The sequence below is a fragment of the Bos taurus genome, chromosome 6, assembly GCF_002263795.3.
Source record: "Bos taurus isolate L1 Dominette 01449 registration number 42190680 breed Hereford chromosome 6, ARS-UCD2.0, whole genome shotgun sequence".
NCBI lineage: Eukaryota > Metazoa > Chordata > Mammalia > Artiodactyla > Bovidae > Bos > Bos taurus.
Genome location: NC_037333.1, coordinates 15,437,530 through 15,457,892, shown reverse-complemented (window position 1 = coordinate 15,457,892; position 20,363 = coordinate 15,437,530). Strand labels below are relative to the sequence as shown.

Below are 20,363 nucleotides of genomic sequence, written 5' to 3'. Positions count from 1 at the left end.
ATTACCTGGAATATATATATATATATATATAAAATTAATGCACTTGATAGCATTATTCCCATTTTGCCAATAAGGAAGCTGAGCTTCTGAGACTCTGAATAATTTACCTAAGTTTATACACATCTGGGAAGCAGCAGAGAGAGAGTTCAGTTCTAGGTGCATCTATCTCCAAAGCCAAGCTCTGAATGATTATACTGTATGATACAAAGATTTACTAACTCTGTTTGTATATATTCCACGTTACATTTTTAAACATATCAGACTGTATGCCTGTGTTCTCTTTTGTTGATATACTTTGCCCATACAGTCCTGAAGTGGATAGAAAGAGCTAATATGGATGCTTCCCAGCGAGAAGGCTTATCGAGGAAGAAGTAGGTTTACCAGAAGGTCTTGCTGTTGACTGGATTGGCCATAAACTCTACTGGACAGACAGAGGGTATGTTTCCTCTTTTGTTGCTAAGTCACATGGCATGGGAATGATGGGATATGTAGTACAGTTGGCCTCATTCTTCACTTGGAAAACAGGAAGATATTGCTGGTCCCCTGACTGGCATCAGAGGAAGATGCCCCCAGTGCTGTCCACAGTCCCTTCCTCCGCTCCCCACCACCAAGCAGGACCTTCCTCCTTTCATCAAGATTGTATCTTTCACTAGGGTGAATGTTGAGGACCAAGAAAGCAGCATGTGTTTTTGCACTTTAGGGTGTTGTAATCAGAGAAATGCAAAGCCTGTCTGGATACAATCCGCACGCTTTTTCTGAGGATCTGCTATGGGTTAGCTGTTACCTAGGTGGCAGGGAAGATACACAGGAGCATGAGGAGCTCCATGTTTCCGGTCAGCTTAGTGTAACCAGGGAGACAAAGGGCATATACACAGGAAAAAGTAATGCAAACCCTTGGTCTGAATCTCAGTACAAAAAATGTCATAGGTCATGCATAAATAATTGCCAAATGAAGGTGGGTACTCCCAGAGGGGGCTCTGGAAGAGGCTTCGGGGATCAACTTCCCCTTCATTTTATGGGTTGCGGGGCAGGGGGAAACTAAGCCTCATAAAGCTAAGTGATTTATTCAAACCCACATGTTGGCTCTTTTAAATGAGTGTGAAGGAGGGAGCAAGTACTTCACACTGGAGTTGGGAGGAAAGTCTTCTTCATGAGGGAGAGATGGTGTGTTTTCTCTTTGCTGGGAGACAGCAGGACCAGAGAGAAGCTGTGGTGTGTCTGCCCTCTGGGCACACCGCTCTTGGGGCTGCAGGAAGCATTGCTGCACTTGAGTGTGTGTGTGTGTGTCCTGCGTGAGCCCCAGGAACAGTTGGGGTGGGGAGGAGGGAGAGAAAAGAAGTGGCTGCGTCTCTTGTGTTTGCTAATGAGAGTCCACTTCTTGCTTCTGAGTGAGAAAGAGCCAATCACAATACCTCACGGGAGAGTCTTAGAGACTCTAGGCTCTGGGACACTGTCTCAGAGGATCTTAAAGCTATGGAGGGACCTGGCGGCCAACTCAAACCTCTGGCACCTCCGCAACCACATTAAAGTAAAACAGAGAATGAGCTGGGATTTCACCTCAACCAGTGGTCCCAACACAGAGGAAGAAGTCCCAGGGAGTGGGTTTAAATGCTTCAGGGCAGGTTTTCCATGTCCCAGAAAATCTCTTTTGGCCTGGATAACCCATGGGAAACAAACGGGCTTTTAAAAATGAGCCAGATGTATGATGTGGTGCTCAGTTATGAATAATACGGTATTTCTGTCCAGACCGAGTATATTTTAATTAATTTGTTCACTTATTTGCTTATTCATTTAGCCATGCCTTCATCCCATTTCATTATTCTTTTTGTATTTATTCATTTATTGAATAATTGAAATGCACCAGATACTGCACTAAGAGCTTCGTATCCATATTGACACCCCAAAATATAAGTTTTCATATCCCCAACTTAAACATTAAAAAAATTGAGAATCAGAGAGGTAAAACAACTTTCCCAAGAAGCAGCCAGCAAGTATTGGATCTGGAATTTGAACTCAAGGGTGACCATTTCCGAAACTTTTTAATAATCTTAAAAATAATATGTTTTTAATAATCATAGGTACGTGCTGCCTCCAACAACCAGGGTTGATTAAACATGCTTGACCCAGAGTCCTATAACAAGTGAAAATCAACTTCAGTTGTAATAATGATAAAAATGATAATAATGGCCTTCTCTGTTTTGAACCTACTTAAAAGGACATTTAAAATGTTACCTGTGCATAATGACAGAGCTTGTACACGGCTGTTCTTGGAAACGTTGATCAGGACAGCAGATGTCAGCCACTTTTGGACTCTCTAAGGATGCTGGGTCTCCTCGCGTTTCTCACATCCTCATGGCACCTCTAATTGTACGTGTTTGATTAGTAGTACTGTAGTACCCACTGCCAAGGCAGTGCCTTCAGGAGATAGACAAGCACCACCCTATCAGACCTCAAATTCCCTAGTTCATTGACTTGAGTAATAACAAGCCCTTCTCAAGTCCTCTTCCCTCTAAAGGCAGCTGCTAAGAGAAAACCTTTAATTTGTCTGGAAATGAGAGGTTTATAGTTTGAAAACCTTGATATTAGCTAGAAATTTGATTTGTGGTATTAGATTATATAGTAACTCTTAACCAAGTAAAAAAAAAAAGCAGAATGGATGCTTATGGTTTATATTGGCTTAGGAGAAGACAGATTCATATTAACATCTAACTGTAGGAAGGAAGGAAGTTGGTAATTCCCCTGGCAATGTTATTATTTAGTGATAAGGGGTCCCGATTCTGATACTAAGATTCTTTACTAAGTCAGATCCTTAGTAAAAAGAATCAGGAAGAAAACAAAGTATCTGTTTGCTCATCTTTTTGAGTCGACAAAAACCACTATAAGGTAAGAAAATCACTCTTCTAGAATTCTGGATGGACAGCTCTTGCCCTGGAAACAGGATGGATTTAGGTCAGGGTCCCCAACCTTTTTGGTACCAAGGACCAGTTTCGTGGAAGACAATTTTTCCATGGACCAGGGGTGGAAGGATGCTTCTGGAATGATTCAAGTACATTACAGTTATTGTGCACTTTATTTCTATTACTATGAGATCAGCTCTGCCACAGATCATCAGGCAGTAGATCCTAAAGGTTGGGGACCTTTGGTTTAGAGGATCCCAGTGGTGGCATTGAGACCAATTAGATAACGACTCTAAAAAGAAAGATGTTCCACTCGATTGAGGGTTATGCTTGAACTCATGTGAACCCAAATGTTCGTCCTTGTCTTTGCTTTCTCATGACCAACACTGGAATTCAAGATATGCTTTCTGGCTGAATCAAGCAGAAGTGTGTTTTGGGTGACCCCCTTGGGGAGTTTTGAGAGCAAATACCAGCCGTCCTGCCTGAGACAGCTCCAGAGTCAGGAGCTTACATCTGTATCAATTCTCACCCCCTCACTCCTGCTCAAAATAGTGAGAATTTAGAGATGATAAAACAATGAGATCAGAACTGACAGCTGTGTCTCCTCTGGTCACAAGCAAGCGGCTTCAGAATTCCTTGCCTCCTACCCAGGGCACAGGCACAGTGACAGCTGGGACTGAGTGAAGTTGACACATTGAGTTCAAAAATGCCTTCTGCCTAGCAGTGCCCTTCCTACAACCCCTTCATCTAGGAATAAAGTGGCACTGCAGTACAAATAATTTCCAACTATCCACTGCTCTAAGCTGATAGTTTGCAAAGCGTACTTGCCCCAGCCCAGGCCCTGAGCCAGTGTTATCTTTGTCTCCCTCTTGCATATGGCATGTGAGGAAGAAGAAATCAAGCCCCTTCCCCTGTCTAGAAAGGGCACTCGAGCAAGCCCCCTGGAGAAGATCTCCTTAGCGTTTGTTCTGTAGGACAGGGAGGAGGGAATGATCCTGCCCTGTGTTTCTGGGCAGGTCTGTTGTGTGCACACACTGCCCGGAAGAACAAGGGCTAGGCCTTTCCAGATGCTTATTGAATGAAATATAGCTGTACTTTCTAGGTTGCAGTGGGGAAACTGGGCAAGCAGGCCTCACATGGAAGGGAAGGGAGGTTCTTTTTTATCCCTTCTGTTTGTGATCCTGCCTGTTCCAGGGAGCTGCTGGGGCTCATGGTGCCCTCCAAGCCATGGCCCTGAATCTGCCAGCTGCATTCTTTTTTGTTTGCTTGTTTTCTTTATTTTTAATTGTAGAATAATTGCTTTACAATGTTGCATAGGTTTCTGCCACACAACAGCATGAATCAGCCATACATGTACACATGTCCCTTCCCTCTTGAAATTCCCTCCCACCTGCCACCCTATCCCACCCTTTGAGGTTGTCACAGAGCACCAGGCTGAGCTCCCTCTGCTATATAGCAATATCCCACTAGCTAGCTATTTTACACATGTTAATGATGTTGAAGCTGAAACTCCAATACTTTGGCCACCTGATGCGAAGGGCTGACTCATTTGAAAAGACCCTGATGCTGGGAAAGATTGAGGGCAGAAGGAGAAGGGGGCGACAGAGGATGAGATGGTTTGATGGCATCACCGACTCAATGGACATGGGTTTGGGTGGACTCCGGGAGTTGGTGATGGACAGCGAGGCCTGGCCTGCTGTGGTCCATGGGGTCACCAAGAGTCAGACACGACTGAGCGGCTGAACTGAACTGAATGTATACATGTCAATGTCCCTCTCTTGATTTGGCCCACCCTCTCCTTCCCCCTCTTTGCCCACAAGTCTGTTCCCTGTGTCTGTGTCTCTGTTCTTCCCCTGCATATAGGTTCGTCAGTACCATCTTTCTAGATTCCATATATATGCACAAATATACGATATTTGGGCTTCCTTGCTGGCTCAGATGGTAAAGAATCTGCCTGCAGTGCGGGAGGCTTGGGTTTGATCCCTGGATTGGAAAGATCCCCTGAAAAAGGGAATGGCAACCCACTCCAGTATTCTTGCCTGGAGAATCCCCATGAGCAGAGGAGCCTAGCGTGCTGCAGTCCATGGGGTTGCAAAAAATCAGACACAACTGAGCGACTAAGCACAACGTACGATATCTGTTTTTTTCTTTCTGACTTACTTCCCTCTGTGTCAGTTGCATTCTTACACATTCCGTAATATAATTCCCTCTTTCTCTTTTTCTCTTCCCTCCTGGCCTCCCTCCTGGCCCCCTCCCTCCCCCTCACTCTTCTGTGGATCTTTAAGCTCTTTAAGGACAGAGCTGGGTTTTGTATACTATTGTGTCTCCAATGCTTAGGGCAATCCCTGGCACACATTAGGTGCTTCGTAAATATTTATTTGATAATAGAGATTTGTTTGGCAAATGGAAAAACTTAGAAAACAGAAGTTTTCTCCCCAGCCAGATTCCAAAGAGTTGTTATCATTTTTTAATGTGAAGGGTAGCAAATAATATTTCAATTCTCCCATTTGTCTTAGAATCACACGGAAGAAAATTAAAGTCAATATAACACTCCCCTACCCGTCCTTGTGTTGGCTGACTCTGTGGCCCTGAGAGATCTGCTCTCCCTGCTCCCTAGGGTCTGTGGCCAGAGGCTGGTGGTTCCTCTGGCTCTTACTGGTTTCAGCAGGAGCTGGGAAGTTGTAAAGAGAAGGGAATGGTGGTATTTATTTAAACATCCTGACTTTAACACTGTCGGGCCACTGACATAGCCCCTCTTACCTTACCTTTCACTGCGTATTTTAATAAAGTGGGTTAAATATTGAGAAACTAATTAAAACATTGTGTCTAAAAAAACAAAAAAAACAAACCAGACTATGAGAGTGTTTCTCCTGACTCGTGCGTGAGAATGTGTATGTGCTTGTGCGCGTGTGTGATAGGGTAGTTTAGAATGCCTATTTTGCTCTTCAGTAAGCAACAGGGAAAGTATTTTTGTTTAAAAAGTAAAGTTGGTGTAACAAGCCCCTTTACATGCATTTTAGGAAATCTCTCATTGAAGGGAGTGATTTAAATGGAAAGTATTGTGAAATAATCATTAAGGAGGGCATCTCTCAGCCACGAGGAATGCTGTTCATCCAATGGCCAAGTAAGTAATTGTGAAACTAAGGCCCTTTTTTTGCAGAGATCATAGAACACTTCATGTTTGATGTGCTAGTGTCCAAAATTTGTCTTAAGATCTCAGGTAATCAGTGGAATCAGAAACCAAGAAAATCCATGAGATGTGTTCAAGTGTTTGGAAATTATATGGCTAGCGTGACTTCCTCCTCCTTTTAATGTCTTTTGATTTACTTTTCTTGTATAAAATTTTATTGTTTAGAAAACCCTTCATTTTAAGCAAATTCAATTTCTTTTTGAAAAGAAATGGGTGTGATTCATTAATCAATGAGGCATAAGCCCACTACACTCTGTACTTTCTTTAAAAACTATACTATTCCCTGAGAGGATGATATTTGGATTGCATGGCTTATGAATTCTCTTCAGAAAAATCATGAGTTGCAGTGATAGGTCAGTCCTAGATTTAGAGAATAGGAAAGAGAAATTGTGAAAGGTTAGAAGGCTCTGGGTGTTAATTGTGCTGCTGCTGCTACTGCTGCTAAGTCGCTTCAGTCGTGTCCGACTCTGTGCGACCCCGTAGACAGCAGCCCACCAGGCTCCCCCGTCCCTGGGATTCTCCAGGCAAGAACACTGGAGTGGGTTGCCATTTCCTTCTCCAATGCAAGAAAGTGAAAAGTGAAAGTCGCTCAATTGTGCCCGACTCTTAGCGACCCCATGGACTGCAGCCCACCAGGCTCCTCCTTCCATGGGATTTTCCAGGCAAGAGTACAGGAGTGGGGTGCCATTGGTTTATGTTTAGAGAATTAAGAGAATAAACAATCCTTCCTAGTTAAAAAATTGAAGATAAAAACCAACACTATTTTATCTATAATGAGAATGTTATGATGGTCTATAGAAAATAGTAAACTGATAGAAAATAGATCATTAATTTGGAGCTAGCCATGTGATTAGAACAGTGAAAAGATATTGAACCATATTGAACTCAAAAAACTCTCAGCACCTGACTCACAGAACTTAAAACTGACCAAGCTAACCAAGTTTATCATATAAAACTGGATGATCGATAAATATGCTCTTCCCTTTATGTTGTCACTTTGCATAACCAGTGAATTTTACATATGTATAGCCAAGGGATAGACTAGCAAGATTCCATTGTCTTTTGCAATGTAAAATACTAATAAGAATATGCACTCAAAAACTTTTGATGTATTTGTGTATTTGTAATATACAATATACTACATTTTAAAAAATGAGTAATTCCTCTTTATCTAATTATCAGAGCTTAAATTCAGCATTTTCGGTCCAAGTTGTTGTACATAGAGAAGATGATTTTTTGATTTTGAAAATCGTTTGTCCAGCATGCAGTGCCATGTTTTCTGTATTCCTTGATGTACCACTTTAGTTTATCCTAAAGTGATTTACATTGATGTTTTTAATAATAAAAGAGTAAAAGAATTTTTTTCCTTGCAAATTTTGTTATATGTTTTCTTGATTAAAGGAGATTATTCTGGACTGATATAGGAATTAATCCACGAATTGAAAGTTCTTCTCTTCAAGGCAGTGGCCGACTGGTTATAGCTAGCTCGGATCTAGTCTGGCACAGTGGAATAGCAGTTGATTACTTAACTGACAAATTGTATTGGTGCGATGCCAAGCAGTCTGTGATTGAAATGTCCAATCTGGATGGCTCAAAATGCCAAAGACTTCCCCAGAAGGATGTAGGTAAGGCTTTGATTATCTTTTTGCCAGTATGCATGCATGCATGCTAAGTCACTTCAGTTGTATTTGACTCTGCATCCCCATGGACTCCTCTGCCCACCAGGCTCCTCTGCCCATGGGATTCTCCAGGCAAGAATACTGGAGTGGGTTGCTATGCCCTCCTCCAGGGGATTTTTCTGACCCAGGGATAGAACCTGTGTCTCCTGTGGCTTCTGCATGACAGGTGGATTCTTCACCACTGAGCCACCAGGGAAGCCCTGGTAAAGCTTTGGAATGGGTTATTTCTTTAACTTGATTGAGTGTTGATGAATGTTAACACCCACACACACACACACTCACACACACACTCACATACACTCACCACCCCCTCCCCCTCCCCATACACATACCCTTAAACACATGGTGAGAAAGGAATAGAAACAAACAGGCTAACAGATTTCTCCAGGGGCTTATAAGCTATGAAGATTATTTGAACACTGGAATATTAGATTAAAAAACAGTGCTGCGTTATCATTTCTCTTTGCCAAGATTTCTTAAAAGCAGATTGAAAATATTAAATACTTAAAAGTTTCTTAAGAAATTGTTCAGCTGTTATCATTTCTCATGTTTTATAAAATGTCATTTTCACAAGTGATAACATTCCCTTTAGCCATTCTGTACAAAGATTAATAAATTTTCCCTTCTATTATATTTTCAGATTTTACATAGGATGTCATGTATTTCCATAAATAATTTTGAAACACTGTAGATTATGCTATCTGTTAGAAGTACAGATGGTTATGAGATGATGTAACAGTGGGGGATTCATTTTGACAGTATTTGAACTGGACCATGTGGTAAATAAATGCTGATAAAACATTATCATTTGAAATAAGGCTGCAAAATTTGGTCTTTGTATATATTTGGTCTTTGTAGTCTTGCCAGAATATGTTAACTGAAATTCATTCTGAACGTACTGGAGAGCCATTGCATAATTCTTGAGCAGGAACTGTATCTGATAAAATTGGTATATCAGGACAGCCACTTAGGTAACAAGGGTTGGATTGGAATTTGGAGAGAACAGAATGAGTTAGGAGGTTACAACAGTTGTTCAGGCAACAGTTAATAAAAGCCTGAACTAGAACATTGCCATTTAAAAGTAGAATGGAGGATTAGAGTGTTAAGGAAAAAAAAAAACCACTGGGAATGAAAAACAGAAGATTTAGTAACAGATTGGATGCCAGAATAAAGGCCAGGGAGATGTTAAAGATGCTTCAGGAATTTAGAAACTGGTTGGTTGAGAAGATGAGAAAACACGGTCTCTCTCTACTAGGAAAGAGCTAACAAAACTAATAATTTGTATAAGGTATTAATTTTTCCCTTTGATAATGAATTTCTAAATTTATATTAGAGTACTCTTGCCTGGAAAATCCCATGGATGGAGGAGCCTGACAGGCTGCAGACCACGGGGTCGCTAAGAGTCAGACACGACTGAGCAACTTCACTTTCACTTTTCTCTTACATGCATTGGAGAAGGAAATGGCAACCCACTCCAGTGTTCTTGCCTGGAGAATCCCAGGGACGGGGGAGCCTGGTGGTCTGCCGTCTATGGGGTCACACAGAGTCGGACATGACTGAAGCGACTTAGCATTAGCATTATACATTAAACAGATCAAGATAAATATAATTAAAAATTCTACCTACTTCCAAGCTTCTTAAAAATGGACATACTTCACATGTCTGTAATCATAGGCTTTATCATCCATGCGCCCAACAGATGTTTATAGAATCTTGTAGGAAGTAGAGATACACTGGAGGGTACAGTATGGTTCCTGTGAAGTCACCGAGTCTAGTCAGGAGCCACACATTGTTAAAAAATGAATCTCCCAAATAAGTGTAAATTTATAGCTTTGGTATATAAAGGGATTTGAAAATTCCCTACTAGAATGTAAAGACACCATATTCTAAGCCAAAAAGTATAGCAGATATTTTATAAATAATTTTCATTGCTCTACTTTATGACCAACGCAACTTCCTATTAAATACATTCACAAATACAAATTGGTATGAAAATATCTAAATAACCACCTGCCGGTTTTTAAATGGTAGCATCTCAATGACCAATTCAGGGTTTTTCATTTAAAGATTGAAGGAATTCATTCTTAATTTAACACACAATTGCGGCTCTCCTGTAGACAAAAAATAAGAGATATTATATGTAGTTTGGGGTTTGTGGTGAAAAACTATAGCTAATTCTGACACATACTACAACATAGGTGAATCTTGAGGTTGTTTATTTGCTAAGTCATGTCCAACTCTTGCAACCCCATGGACTGTAGCCCGCCAGGCTCCTCTGCCCATAGGATTCTTCAGGCAAGAATACTGGAGTGGGCTGCCATTTCCACGGGGACGTTTGGCTAAATGAAATAAGCCAGTTACAAAAGACAAATATTGTTAACTTAAGGTATTTATTGAATAGAATAGTCACACTTACAGAAACAGAAAGTAACATAGGGTTTGCAAAGGACTGGCTGGGCAGGGACTGAGAAGTTGTTTAATGAGGATAGATTTTCAGTTTTGCAAGATTAAAAAAAATTTCTGGAAATTGGTTGTACAGCAATGTGAATGTATTTTACACTACAGAAACTGTGGGTTATCTTAGGCTTAGAGGGTAAATTTTGTGTTAGGTATTTTTTTTAATCTCAGTAAGCAAAACAAAACAAAAGTTATGTAAAAAGTTCCCTTCCTGCATTAATGGCTTTATTTGGAACAAAGGCTAGATACCAAAATGAATCTTAAGGGCCCCCATCAATAATGATGGGCGCAGACTCATTTCACCAGGACTAATCATTTGAGTTTGCTGCCACTAGAGGGAGACATTCATCCTAGTCCACCAAATCCGTTGCTCATTTGCGAAAACGACTGGCCTGGGAAATGTGACTGGATGTGCAGTGATACAAAGCTTCCAAACTTAGGGGCTCTTAGCCATAGCCTCTAAACACTTGAGATAGTATATTAAAACATCTCTCAGCTTACTAAACACTGGAATATTTTATCAGAGCAGTTTCAGTGGCGTGGAGAGGTGGGTTTAGTTGAGGTAAGATGGGAAGACCCACTTGGGGGTTGATTAGAGCCATGAATATGGAAGCAGCAGATAATAAATGACTTCCAAAGAACCTGGCTGCAAAGGGTAGGAGAGAGAGGAAAAGAAGAGAGGTCAAGGGGATGAGGGAATTAAGATGGAGAGACCTGGAGATATTAATCAGCTAAAGGAAAGAAGCTGGAGAGATGAAGAGAATGAATAAACGAAAGGGGTAATTGACAGAACAAGGTCCTAGAGTAGGAAAGGAGGTAGGGGTTTGATGCATGGAAATGTGCTGGAGATGGGAATTTGAGGAGACTGTTATTCAGTTACCTTAGATTTTTAAAAAATTTTACAAAAACCTGTGAATTTAGTCTACTACTTATTACTGCCATTCAAAAGACAAGGAACCTAAAAAAAATTTTTTTTAAAGAAAATAAAAATGCCTTATTACTTTATATTACTTTTGGTAAACCATATCTTCCCATTTCAGCTCCAGTGAAGAGTCAAAATACTGCTCACAATATTGCAAAGGGAAAGTTGGCTTCCAATTGGTACTAACTTAGCTTAAGAAGAACGTATTTTTGCAGGGTAGGCAGATATATAGTCATAACAGCAACTTGTTCTTTATTAAAAAGAGTTCCAATTCTAAATCACTACTGGTCATTATGTAAATCAGTAAAAATAAAAAAATTCTGAAAAAAAAAAAGACAAGGAACTTAAGACAAAGAGGAGGAAAATAACTTACCCAGTCAAGCTCTTTAGTCTGTAAGTAGTGATAGAATCACTGAACATGGGAACATTTCTGCCCGGGTTCCTTCTTCTTGGTGCTATTATGTCAGTCACCCACATTCTCTCACTCTCTGAATGCTGAGTGACAACAGGCTTTGCTAGGACTTCGTACCACCAGGCTCCCCTTCTAACAGGTTTCCTCATCGCGCGGGTTCTCCTTGATGTGGGTGGCTCATTACATTGCTTAGCAGCTTATTAAAGAATTGATTTAGTGTAGGAATTGGGTATTCTTTGTCCTTTGAACAATATTTATGATAAAAACAAGATGTTTGTAATGGATTTGACTGCTTCCAGGTCACCCATTTGCCGTGGCTGTGTTTGAGGATCACGTGTGGTTCTCTGATTGGACTATGCCATCGATAACAAGGATGAACAAGAGGACTGGCAAAAATAGCGTACGTCTCCCAGGCAGCATGCTGAAGCCCTCATCTCTGCTTGTAGTTCATCCATTGGCAAAACCAGGTACACTAGTCTTTCTTTGACTGGCATCTGCAACTATTTAAATTGTTTGATGGCAGGGAAGGGAGGGGGGTGTTGCAATTCTCACTAATTTGGGTAGTTATTAAGATTTCCTGAGACTTGAATTTTGTTTAAATTAAGACAGTCTAGCAATGAATTTGGGCTTTATCCCTCCAAGCTCATCTTTTCTTCTCCTAATTAGTTTTTACTTACTTGTTCCTTTTCAAAGACTTGGGTTAAAGGCACTAAGTCCAGGAGCAGGGATGGGTGGGGAGAGCAGTTTAGAAGCCTGCAGAGGAAGCTTCTACCCACATTGGGCTTTTCCTCACCTCCTGAGAATGCCAGTGAGTAAGCTTCAGCCAGGAGTAGGTAAAGCAAAATGGAAAAGCCACTTGGTTTTCCACTGTAACTCTTTTTTCTGAATCACCCTTTGTCAGTTTGACTGGATGATGAGTCTGGAAATCGGATTCCTATCTTCCCAAATAGCTTCTTGAACAAAAGTACTGGCTAAATTCAATAAATACTCATAAGGTAATAACTTTCTGAGCTTATCTGAGAACCAGTGGCTCTTTATAGGAACTCTCCTGAAATAGCTCTTGATATAAACTCCACTTAGATACAGTGTCTCTCCCCCAAGCTGTATGCTGTACTTTGCATCAGCGGCAACCTTTTTATCTCCAAGCCCATCTGTGAATGCGTGTCTTCTCCCTGCTAGGAGCAGATCCCTGCTTACATCAAAATGGAGGCTGTGAACATATTTGCAAAGAGAGGTTTGAAACTGCTCAGTGTTTGTGTCATGAAGGTTTTGTGAAAGCTCCAGATGGAAAAATGTGTCTGGCTCTTCATGGCCATCGGATATTGTCAGATAATATGACAAACTGTGCAGCTGAATTTTCTTACTTTGGCTCAGGAATATCATTCTATATTGATTCCTGTGCTTGTGCTGATTTTTAATATTTTGTGTTATAAAAAGCTCCCTTACTTTTAGGGGTGCCAACTGTCTGGTTTTTTTTTTTCTCTCTCTCTCTTTCTGATGAGTTTCAGCTCCTCATTACAAATTAAATTCAACTGGCCTCCCTTCCCTGATGGTTCAGACTGTAGGAGACCCAGATTTAGTCCCTGGGTCTGGAAGATTCCCCGGGAGGAGGGCATGGCAACCCACTCCAGTCTTCTTGCCTGGAGAATCCCATGGACAGAGGAGCCTGGTGGACTATAGTTCATGGGGTCGCAAAGAATTGGACACACCTGAGTGATTTTAACTTTCACTTTCAGCTGTAAAATTAATGAACAAAATATAACATTCAAAGTCTTCCAATGCTTCAGCCCCCCATTTATGATATAAGAGACCCAGGTTCGATCTCTGGGTCTGCAAGATCCCCTGGAGTAGGAAATGGCACCCCACCCCAATATTCTTGCCTGGGAAATCCCAAGGACAGAGGAACCTGGTGGGTTACAGTTGATGGAGTCACAAAGAATTGGACATGACTGAGCAGGTATGCACACACAGCTTATTCTTAGAAATAAATGCCAGTATTTTACCAACTCAGGGAATGTTCAAAGACATTTTCTCCAGTTTTATGGCCTCTATTTTAAAGGCAGTCATATACAACTCCCCAGCCACATGACTGTCTTAATATGAAACGAAAAGTGCTTTATAATAAATAAGTTGAGGATACCAAACAAGTGTGGGGAATCCAGACTGATAAGGCTTGTGATCCACATTTTAAACATGAGTTCGAGGAAGAATAGATCTGATTTGACAGGTAACCAGAGGTGCTAATTTACTTTCCTTGAATGTGCATCCAGACAAGTAAGGTATATTTGGATTCATCTCTTGACAGACATCTAATAAGAGAGAACCTAAATTTTATTTTAGATGTTTATAAAATTCATGTTTATCCAATTGGCATGATATAAGTTAGGTGACAGATTGACAGCAAATGGATTAATTTATCCATGGACCAGAACTGGATATTTTGGATTTTCAGATCTATTAATTGTTGCCTTAGGATAACAATTCTCAATCTTTTTGATTTCAGGACCTTTTTATGTTTTTAAAATGATTGAAAAACTGAAGGTTTTTTTGTGTGGGTTTTATTTGTTAAGATTTATGACATTAGAAATTAAAACTAAAAATCTAATATCTATTAAAGTTATAGTAATTTATTATATGTGAACATGTTTTATGAAAAGGAAATCTCTATTTTTCAAAATAAAAATATGTAGTGAGAAGCATGGCATTGTTTTACATTTACATTTTTAATGTCTGGCTTAATAGAGGGCAACCAGATTCTCTCATCTGCTTCTCTGTTAAAGCTGTTGCTGTGTTGTTTTGGTTGGAGCCTATGAAGAAAATCTGGCCTCAGACAGACATGGAACTGGAAAAGGAAAGATTGCTTAATAGCCTTTTCAGATGCCCTTTTTGTATATCTTCTTTTGATATTATTTCAGAACTAGACAGATGGTAGTTTCTCAGAGCCCGTTGCAATGTTGAATCTGAAGTCATATCAATGAACTTCTTGTCCTCTGCTATGTTAAAACCCAGTATTCTTGTTTTATATTTTGCATGAATCTTTTGCTATGCATGATTTTGTTGTGTTTTGGTCATTTAAAAATATTGATTGATTTAGTTATGCAGATCTTCTGAGTGTCATACTAATATACCTACAATAATGTTCATGAGTTATTTATCAAACTCATCAGAAAAGTCTTTGAGTGTCTGGATTTTGTCAAAAACTTCTTGTGGAAAATTTTGTAGAATTGTACTTCTTCACTTGAAAACTCCAATCTTATTATTGGCAACAAGCACTGTGAGCTAATTTTCCTTGAAGAGACAGAATAGCTTCATTCATTTTTGAAAACATGCCAAATCCTCAAGTGTTACTGACAGTTTATCAAACATTCTTTCAGGTAAAAATCATGTTCAGTGGAAAAAAGAGGCTAGTTTTAGCTCAAACATCTAAGATAGACATCATGAGTTCAGTGTGTGCAGTCTTTTCTGTGTGCCTCCCATTTCACTATACAGGATATGAAACAGCAAGTAGGCCATAGTCAATAATTTTAATGCTCCATCATGGTTTTTTAAAGGTGAAGCTAGAGTATGTGCGTGCATGCATGTGTGTGTATGTGGCGGTGAAGAGCATGACCACAGTAGAGATGCCGCTAGGAGCATGACTTGATTCATGCTAAGGCACCACACTTTCACCCATCATTGCTTTTGCCCCATTGGTCAACACAGTGAAAATAATAACGGAGTTATCTGCTTTTTATGAAAATAGTTTTGACCTTCTAGGTGGCGTGCAATGAGACCCCAGGGATCCATCTAAGTGGACCACACTTAGAGAATATACAGTGTTTTAGGGGATCCATTTCTCCTGTGTTCTAGGGAGTTGCTTAGGTCCCATGCCTATGTTAAGTTATGGTTTTTTTATGCTCTTCCACATTTCTAAATACTGGCAAAGTCAGGCTAAAATAAATGTCTAAAGCAGCCTGAAGGAGAAAGAGTATATATGAAGGCAGGTTGGAGAGGTCAGTTTGTCCTCCATAATGGCAAACAGTGATTATGAGCTGATTCTGTGCATAAGGATTTGGGTATTCTACTGTTACCATTTATGCCAGTACCTGAAAGAGTCCTGTCTTTCTGCCTGGCTCTCCCCACCCTCCATCTCACGTGCATGGAGGGAAGCTGAGAGGGCGTGGTGTGGCAGGGAAGGTTTTCTAAGCTAGACCTTGCGAGTTTCTCTGAATCCTCCTACTCTGAGTCTGAACTCATAACCAACAAGCAGCCATAAATATAAATTAACTCAAACATTTCTTAAATCACAGATGGTAAACTAACTGTATCTGTTGTCCTCCCATAGGTAGTGGAGCCAATCTGAGTAGTGAAGTCCTGCCACTGGACATCTTAGCCGGCAGCAGAGAGCTTGACTATAACATGGCAGAGTCTCAACACCTGCCAGTGGCCGAGATCATGGTGTCAGGTGTGAATCAGGAGATCTTTGCTACAGCTTTGGTTCCAACAGTTTCCTCCTACTCATTTGAAATTCTGAATGATCTCTCTAACTTAATGTTGACTAAGTCTATGTAAAGTGAGTGATGCTAGACTTTGGACTTGAACTTTGGTCCTTCTCTTCCCAAAGGTTTGTCATATTAGATGGCTCCATATTAGACTGGACATGACTTTACTTGATGAAAGTTGTTGGACTTCTTTTTTTAAAAGAAATCTAACTTGGAGGCAAAACTGAAAAATGGGCAAGAACAGACAGGGAGGCCTGGCATGCTGCGGTTCATGTGGTCGCAAAGAGTCGGACAAGACTGAGCGACTGAACTGATCTGATTTGAGTGGATCCTCATCTGTGCCTAGTGTTTTTGGTATTTGACCCATTTAGCATTACTTTCATCATTGTGAAAAGCAGATGGTAATTGATAAGCAAATATAGGTTGGTTGCTTCAGCTGCTCCAGAAAGTCCACAAACAACAAATGTTAGATTTTATTCTTCTATATTGTACACTTATCACCAAGATGCTAAAGAATGTATTCAATATGTAACAACTTTCAGTTCAGTCAGTTCAGTTCAGTCCCTCAGTCGTGTCCAACTCTTTGCAACCCCCTGAATCGCAGCATGCCAGGCCTCCCTGTCCATCACCAACTCCCGGAGTTCACTCAGACCCACGTCCATCGAGTCAGTGATGCCATCCAGCCATCTCATCCTCTGCCGTCCCCTTCTCCTCCTGCCCCCAATCCCTCCCAGCATCAGAGTCTTTTCCAATGAGTCAACTCTTCGCATGAGGTGGCCAAAGTACTGGAGTTTCAGCTTTAGCGTCATTCCTTCCAAAGAAATCCCAGGGCTGATCTCCTTTAGAATGGACTGGTTGGATCTCCTTGCAGTCCAAGGGACTCTCAAGAGTCTTCTCCAACACCACAGTTCAAAAGCATCAATTCTTCAGCACTCAGCTTTCTTCACAGTCCAACTCTCACATCCATACATGACCACTGGAAAAACCATAGCCTTGACTAGACGAACCTTTGTTGGCAAAGTAATGTCTCTGCTTTTGAATATGCTATCTAGATTGGTCATAACTTTCCTTCCAAGGAGTAAGTGTCTTTTAATTTCATGGCTGCGGTCACCATTTGCAGTGATTTTGGAGCCCTGAAAAATAAAGTCTGACACTGTTTCCGCTGTTTCCCCATCTATTTCCCATGAAGTGATGGGACCGGATGCCATGATCTTCGTTTTCTGAATGTTGAGCTTTAAGCTAACTTTTTCACTCTCCACTTTCACTTTCATCAAGAGGCTTTTGAGTTCCTCTTCACTTTCTGCCATAAGGGTGGTGTCATCTGCATATCTGAGGTTATTGATATTTCTCCCGGCAATCTTGATTCCAGCTTGTGTTTCTTCCAGTCCAGCGTTTCTCATGATGTACTCTGCATATAAGTTAAATAAACAGGGTGACAAGATACAGCCTTGATGTACTCCTTTTCCTATTTGGAACCAGTCTGTTGTTCCATGTCCAGTTCTAGGGAACCTAATTCTTTTATACTCTGTTCACTCATGAAGCTGCTGCTGCTTCTGCTAAATCGCTTCAGTCGCGTCCAACTCTGTGCGACCCCATAGATGGCCGCCCACCAGGCTCCCCCATCCCTGGGATTCTCCAGGCAAGAACACTGGAGTGGGTTGTCATTTCCTTCTCCAATGCATGAAAGTGAAAAGTGAAAGGGAAGTCGCTCAGTCGTGTGCGACTCTTAGTGACCCCATGGACTGCAGCCCACCAGGCTCCTCCGTCCATGGGAGTTTCCAGACAAGAGTACTGGAGTGGGGTGCCATCGCCTTCGACTCATGAAGGTAGTGGTTTTCAAACAGGGTTTAGCTCAGCCCTAAAGCTCCTGCAAACCCCACCTCTTCTTCATGCTAGGTCTCTGCCATTCAGTCAGTGCAGCTCTGCTTTGAAACATTTTATTTGTTTGTATTTCTGAGTAAATCTTAATTTTAACACAGTATGTGGCTTAAAAATCAATTGGAGAACTCCATATTAGGATTTCATATACACTCAACCACAACTTTTGTTGTTGGCAAACTATAGTTAACAAGGCCCTGGAACCTCTTACCTCTCTTTATAGGAATTTATCAGTGTGATTTTTGATATAATACAAAGAGGTGAATATTTTTAGTAATAATTTTTACAGACCATTAGAGTTTACCAGATCCTTTAAATGTATTCTCTAATTTAACCTTTATCACAGTGTCTCATTTTACAGATTTGAAAACTGAAACTAAGCTATATTATTAAGTTAATGACTTGACCAAAGATTTTGAAAATTATGACTGAGTAGTTATCAGTAATTCATGTCAAGAAAAGAAGTACTGGAAACATAGTTATGTTAGGAATATTATTCATCTGGTGACTATTTATTTGCCGTATGCTGTGCTATGGGCTGGTGATAGCATGCTGAGCTAAATGCAGCCCCAGCCTCCAAAGTCACAGTCTGATACTGAGACAAACAATATGATAGAATAAAACAGTAGAGATAATAAATATCAGCAGTATGGAAAACCTTCCTCTAAGCTGATAGAAGATATTTTGAAAGCCTAATGTTTGGGGAACTCAAAAACCAAGGTGAATGACAGATGGGAAACTAGGCCCCATGGGTGCAATGAGCAAGTGACAACATGGCCAGAGATGTGGAATACACATATAATAGGCTGTGTTTGGCTTCCTACCTGGAGACTGTAGAATGAACGAAATTGTCCTGGTGAACTGCCTCATCTTTCCTTCCCTGGATTCTATTCTATTTTGTCTTAGCCTGTGAAGTTTTAGTTCTGCCTGTGTGAGGTTAAGAGGTCTTACTTATGTTTTGTAGTGAAATTTTCATTTCAAGCAAGTAGCTATAATAAAAAGAGTTTGAAAACTTTATATTAGATTTTAGGTCAGTATGTTTTTATTCCCCAAAGACACATAATGATATGTGGCAAGTAGATCTGTGTACCACATGGCAAAGCGATTCAATCATAAAAAGTTTCATTGTGAAATTTATTAAAATCACAAATTCTTCTAAATTCATGACTAAAATGTAAAATTCTTAATGTAGCCTGTTGAGCCCTGGAGAAACTAACTTGTGTCTACCTCATGAGCCTTAGTTTGTGCCCTTCTATCCCCTCTTTGGATGGCCTTCTTCCATTACATAGGCCTTGCCTGTAACACGCAGGTGTTGTTTTCTTGACTTACAGTGCTCTTTCTAACCCCCTCCCCACCAAGTCCTGTGAATCCTTCATATCTCAACATAATATGCTGTTTCTCAGAAAGACTTTCCTAGTCTCCTGACCAGGCAGTACAAGAGCTGTTTCAGCCCTCTTGGAAGCCAGTATTGTTTTTGACTGTGCTCATTACACATAAACTTCAGTAATTAATCATGTAAGAAAGCAGAACTCTCATCTATATCCTCCACCACTGTATTTTTGGCCCTCATGAGGATCTGACACATAGTAGGCATTTTGGAGTGAATTAATTTTGTTAGTTTTACTAACAGACTGCAGAGTCTTTTCTAGTGTGATAAGGCTAATTCTGATACAGGCCATCACAATGCTTTTCTCCTTTATCACCCTTATCTAGATATGTATATTTCAAAATTTTCAAAACTTTTTTTTTAAATCACTTTTTGTTCAAGTTCTTAAAACAACCATGTGAAGTAGACTGGATGGAAACTGTCACTGTATTTTAGAGAGGAGGCACGTGGAGCACAGGCATTCGCTCCTTCTGGAGCCAGGGGGTGGCAAAAAGAACTTTGGCTATGGCCTACCCCCCAACTGCAAACGCATGTCCATTGCTTTTCATTGCCTGGGGGATTGAAAGCAAAAGAGAAAGTGAAGTCGCTCAGTCGTGTCCGACCCTTTGCCACCCGTGGACTGTAGCCCACCAGCCTCCTCCCGTCCATGGGATTCTCCAGGCAAGAATACTGGAGTGGGTTGCCATTTCCTTCTCCAGGGGATCTTCCCAACCCTGGGATCGAACCCAGGTCTCTCTCCTGCAATGCAGGCAGACGCTTTAACCTCTGAGCCACCAGGGAATCCTGGGGGATTGCAAGTTACCAAGTAATTCCTGAATCATATTCTAATTCCACTAGTGACTTAAAATGTCTGGGGTAATTGGATGCTGTCCACCATACTCTCTGAACAGCCTTGTGATTTGGGAGCTAGTCTTCCAAATAAATGCTGAATCCAATGGATAACTGATTTAGGCTGAACTTATCCACCTCAAAGAATCACGAGTGACAGGAGGTGACCAAGCAAGCATGAAAGGCATGTATTCCCACAAAAGAAATCTTTTCGCTCAAATAGCTAAGCAAG

At 40.8% G+C, this 20,363-nt stretch overlaps 1 protein-coding gene across 1 annotated transcript in view; it reads left to right on the top strand.

The window, feature by feature from the left end:
• EGF (epidermal growth factor) overlaps window positions 1–20,363 on the top strand; it is a 103,587-nt gene that overhangs the window by 60,828 nt on the left and 22,396 nt on the right. Inside the window, 8 exon segments of the mRNA XM_059887707.1 lie at window positions 262–349; window positions 352–436; window positions 5,918–5,994; window positions 5,997–6,021; window positions 7,489–7,712; window positions 11,857–12,024; window positions 12,737–12,901; window positions 15,882–16,003. Coding sequence (XP_059743690.1) covers window positions 262–349; window positions 352–436; window positions 5,918–5,994; window positions 5,997–6,021; window positions 7,489–7,712; window positions 11,857–12,024; window positions 12,737–12,901; window positions 15,882–16,003 — 954 coding nt within the window.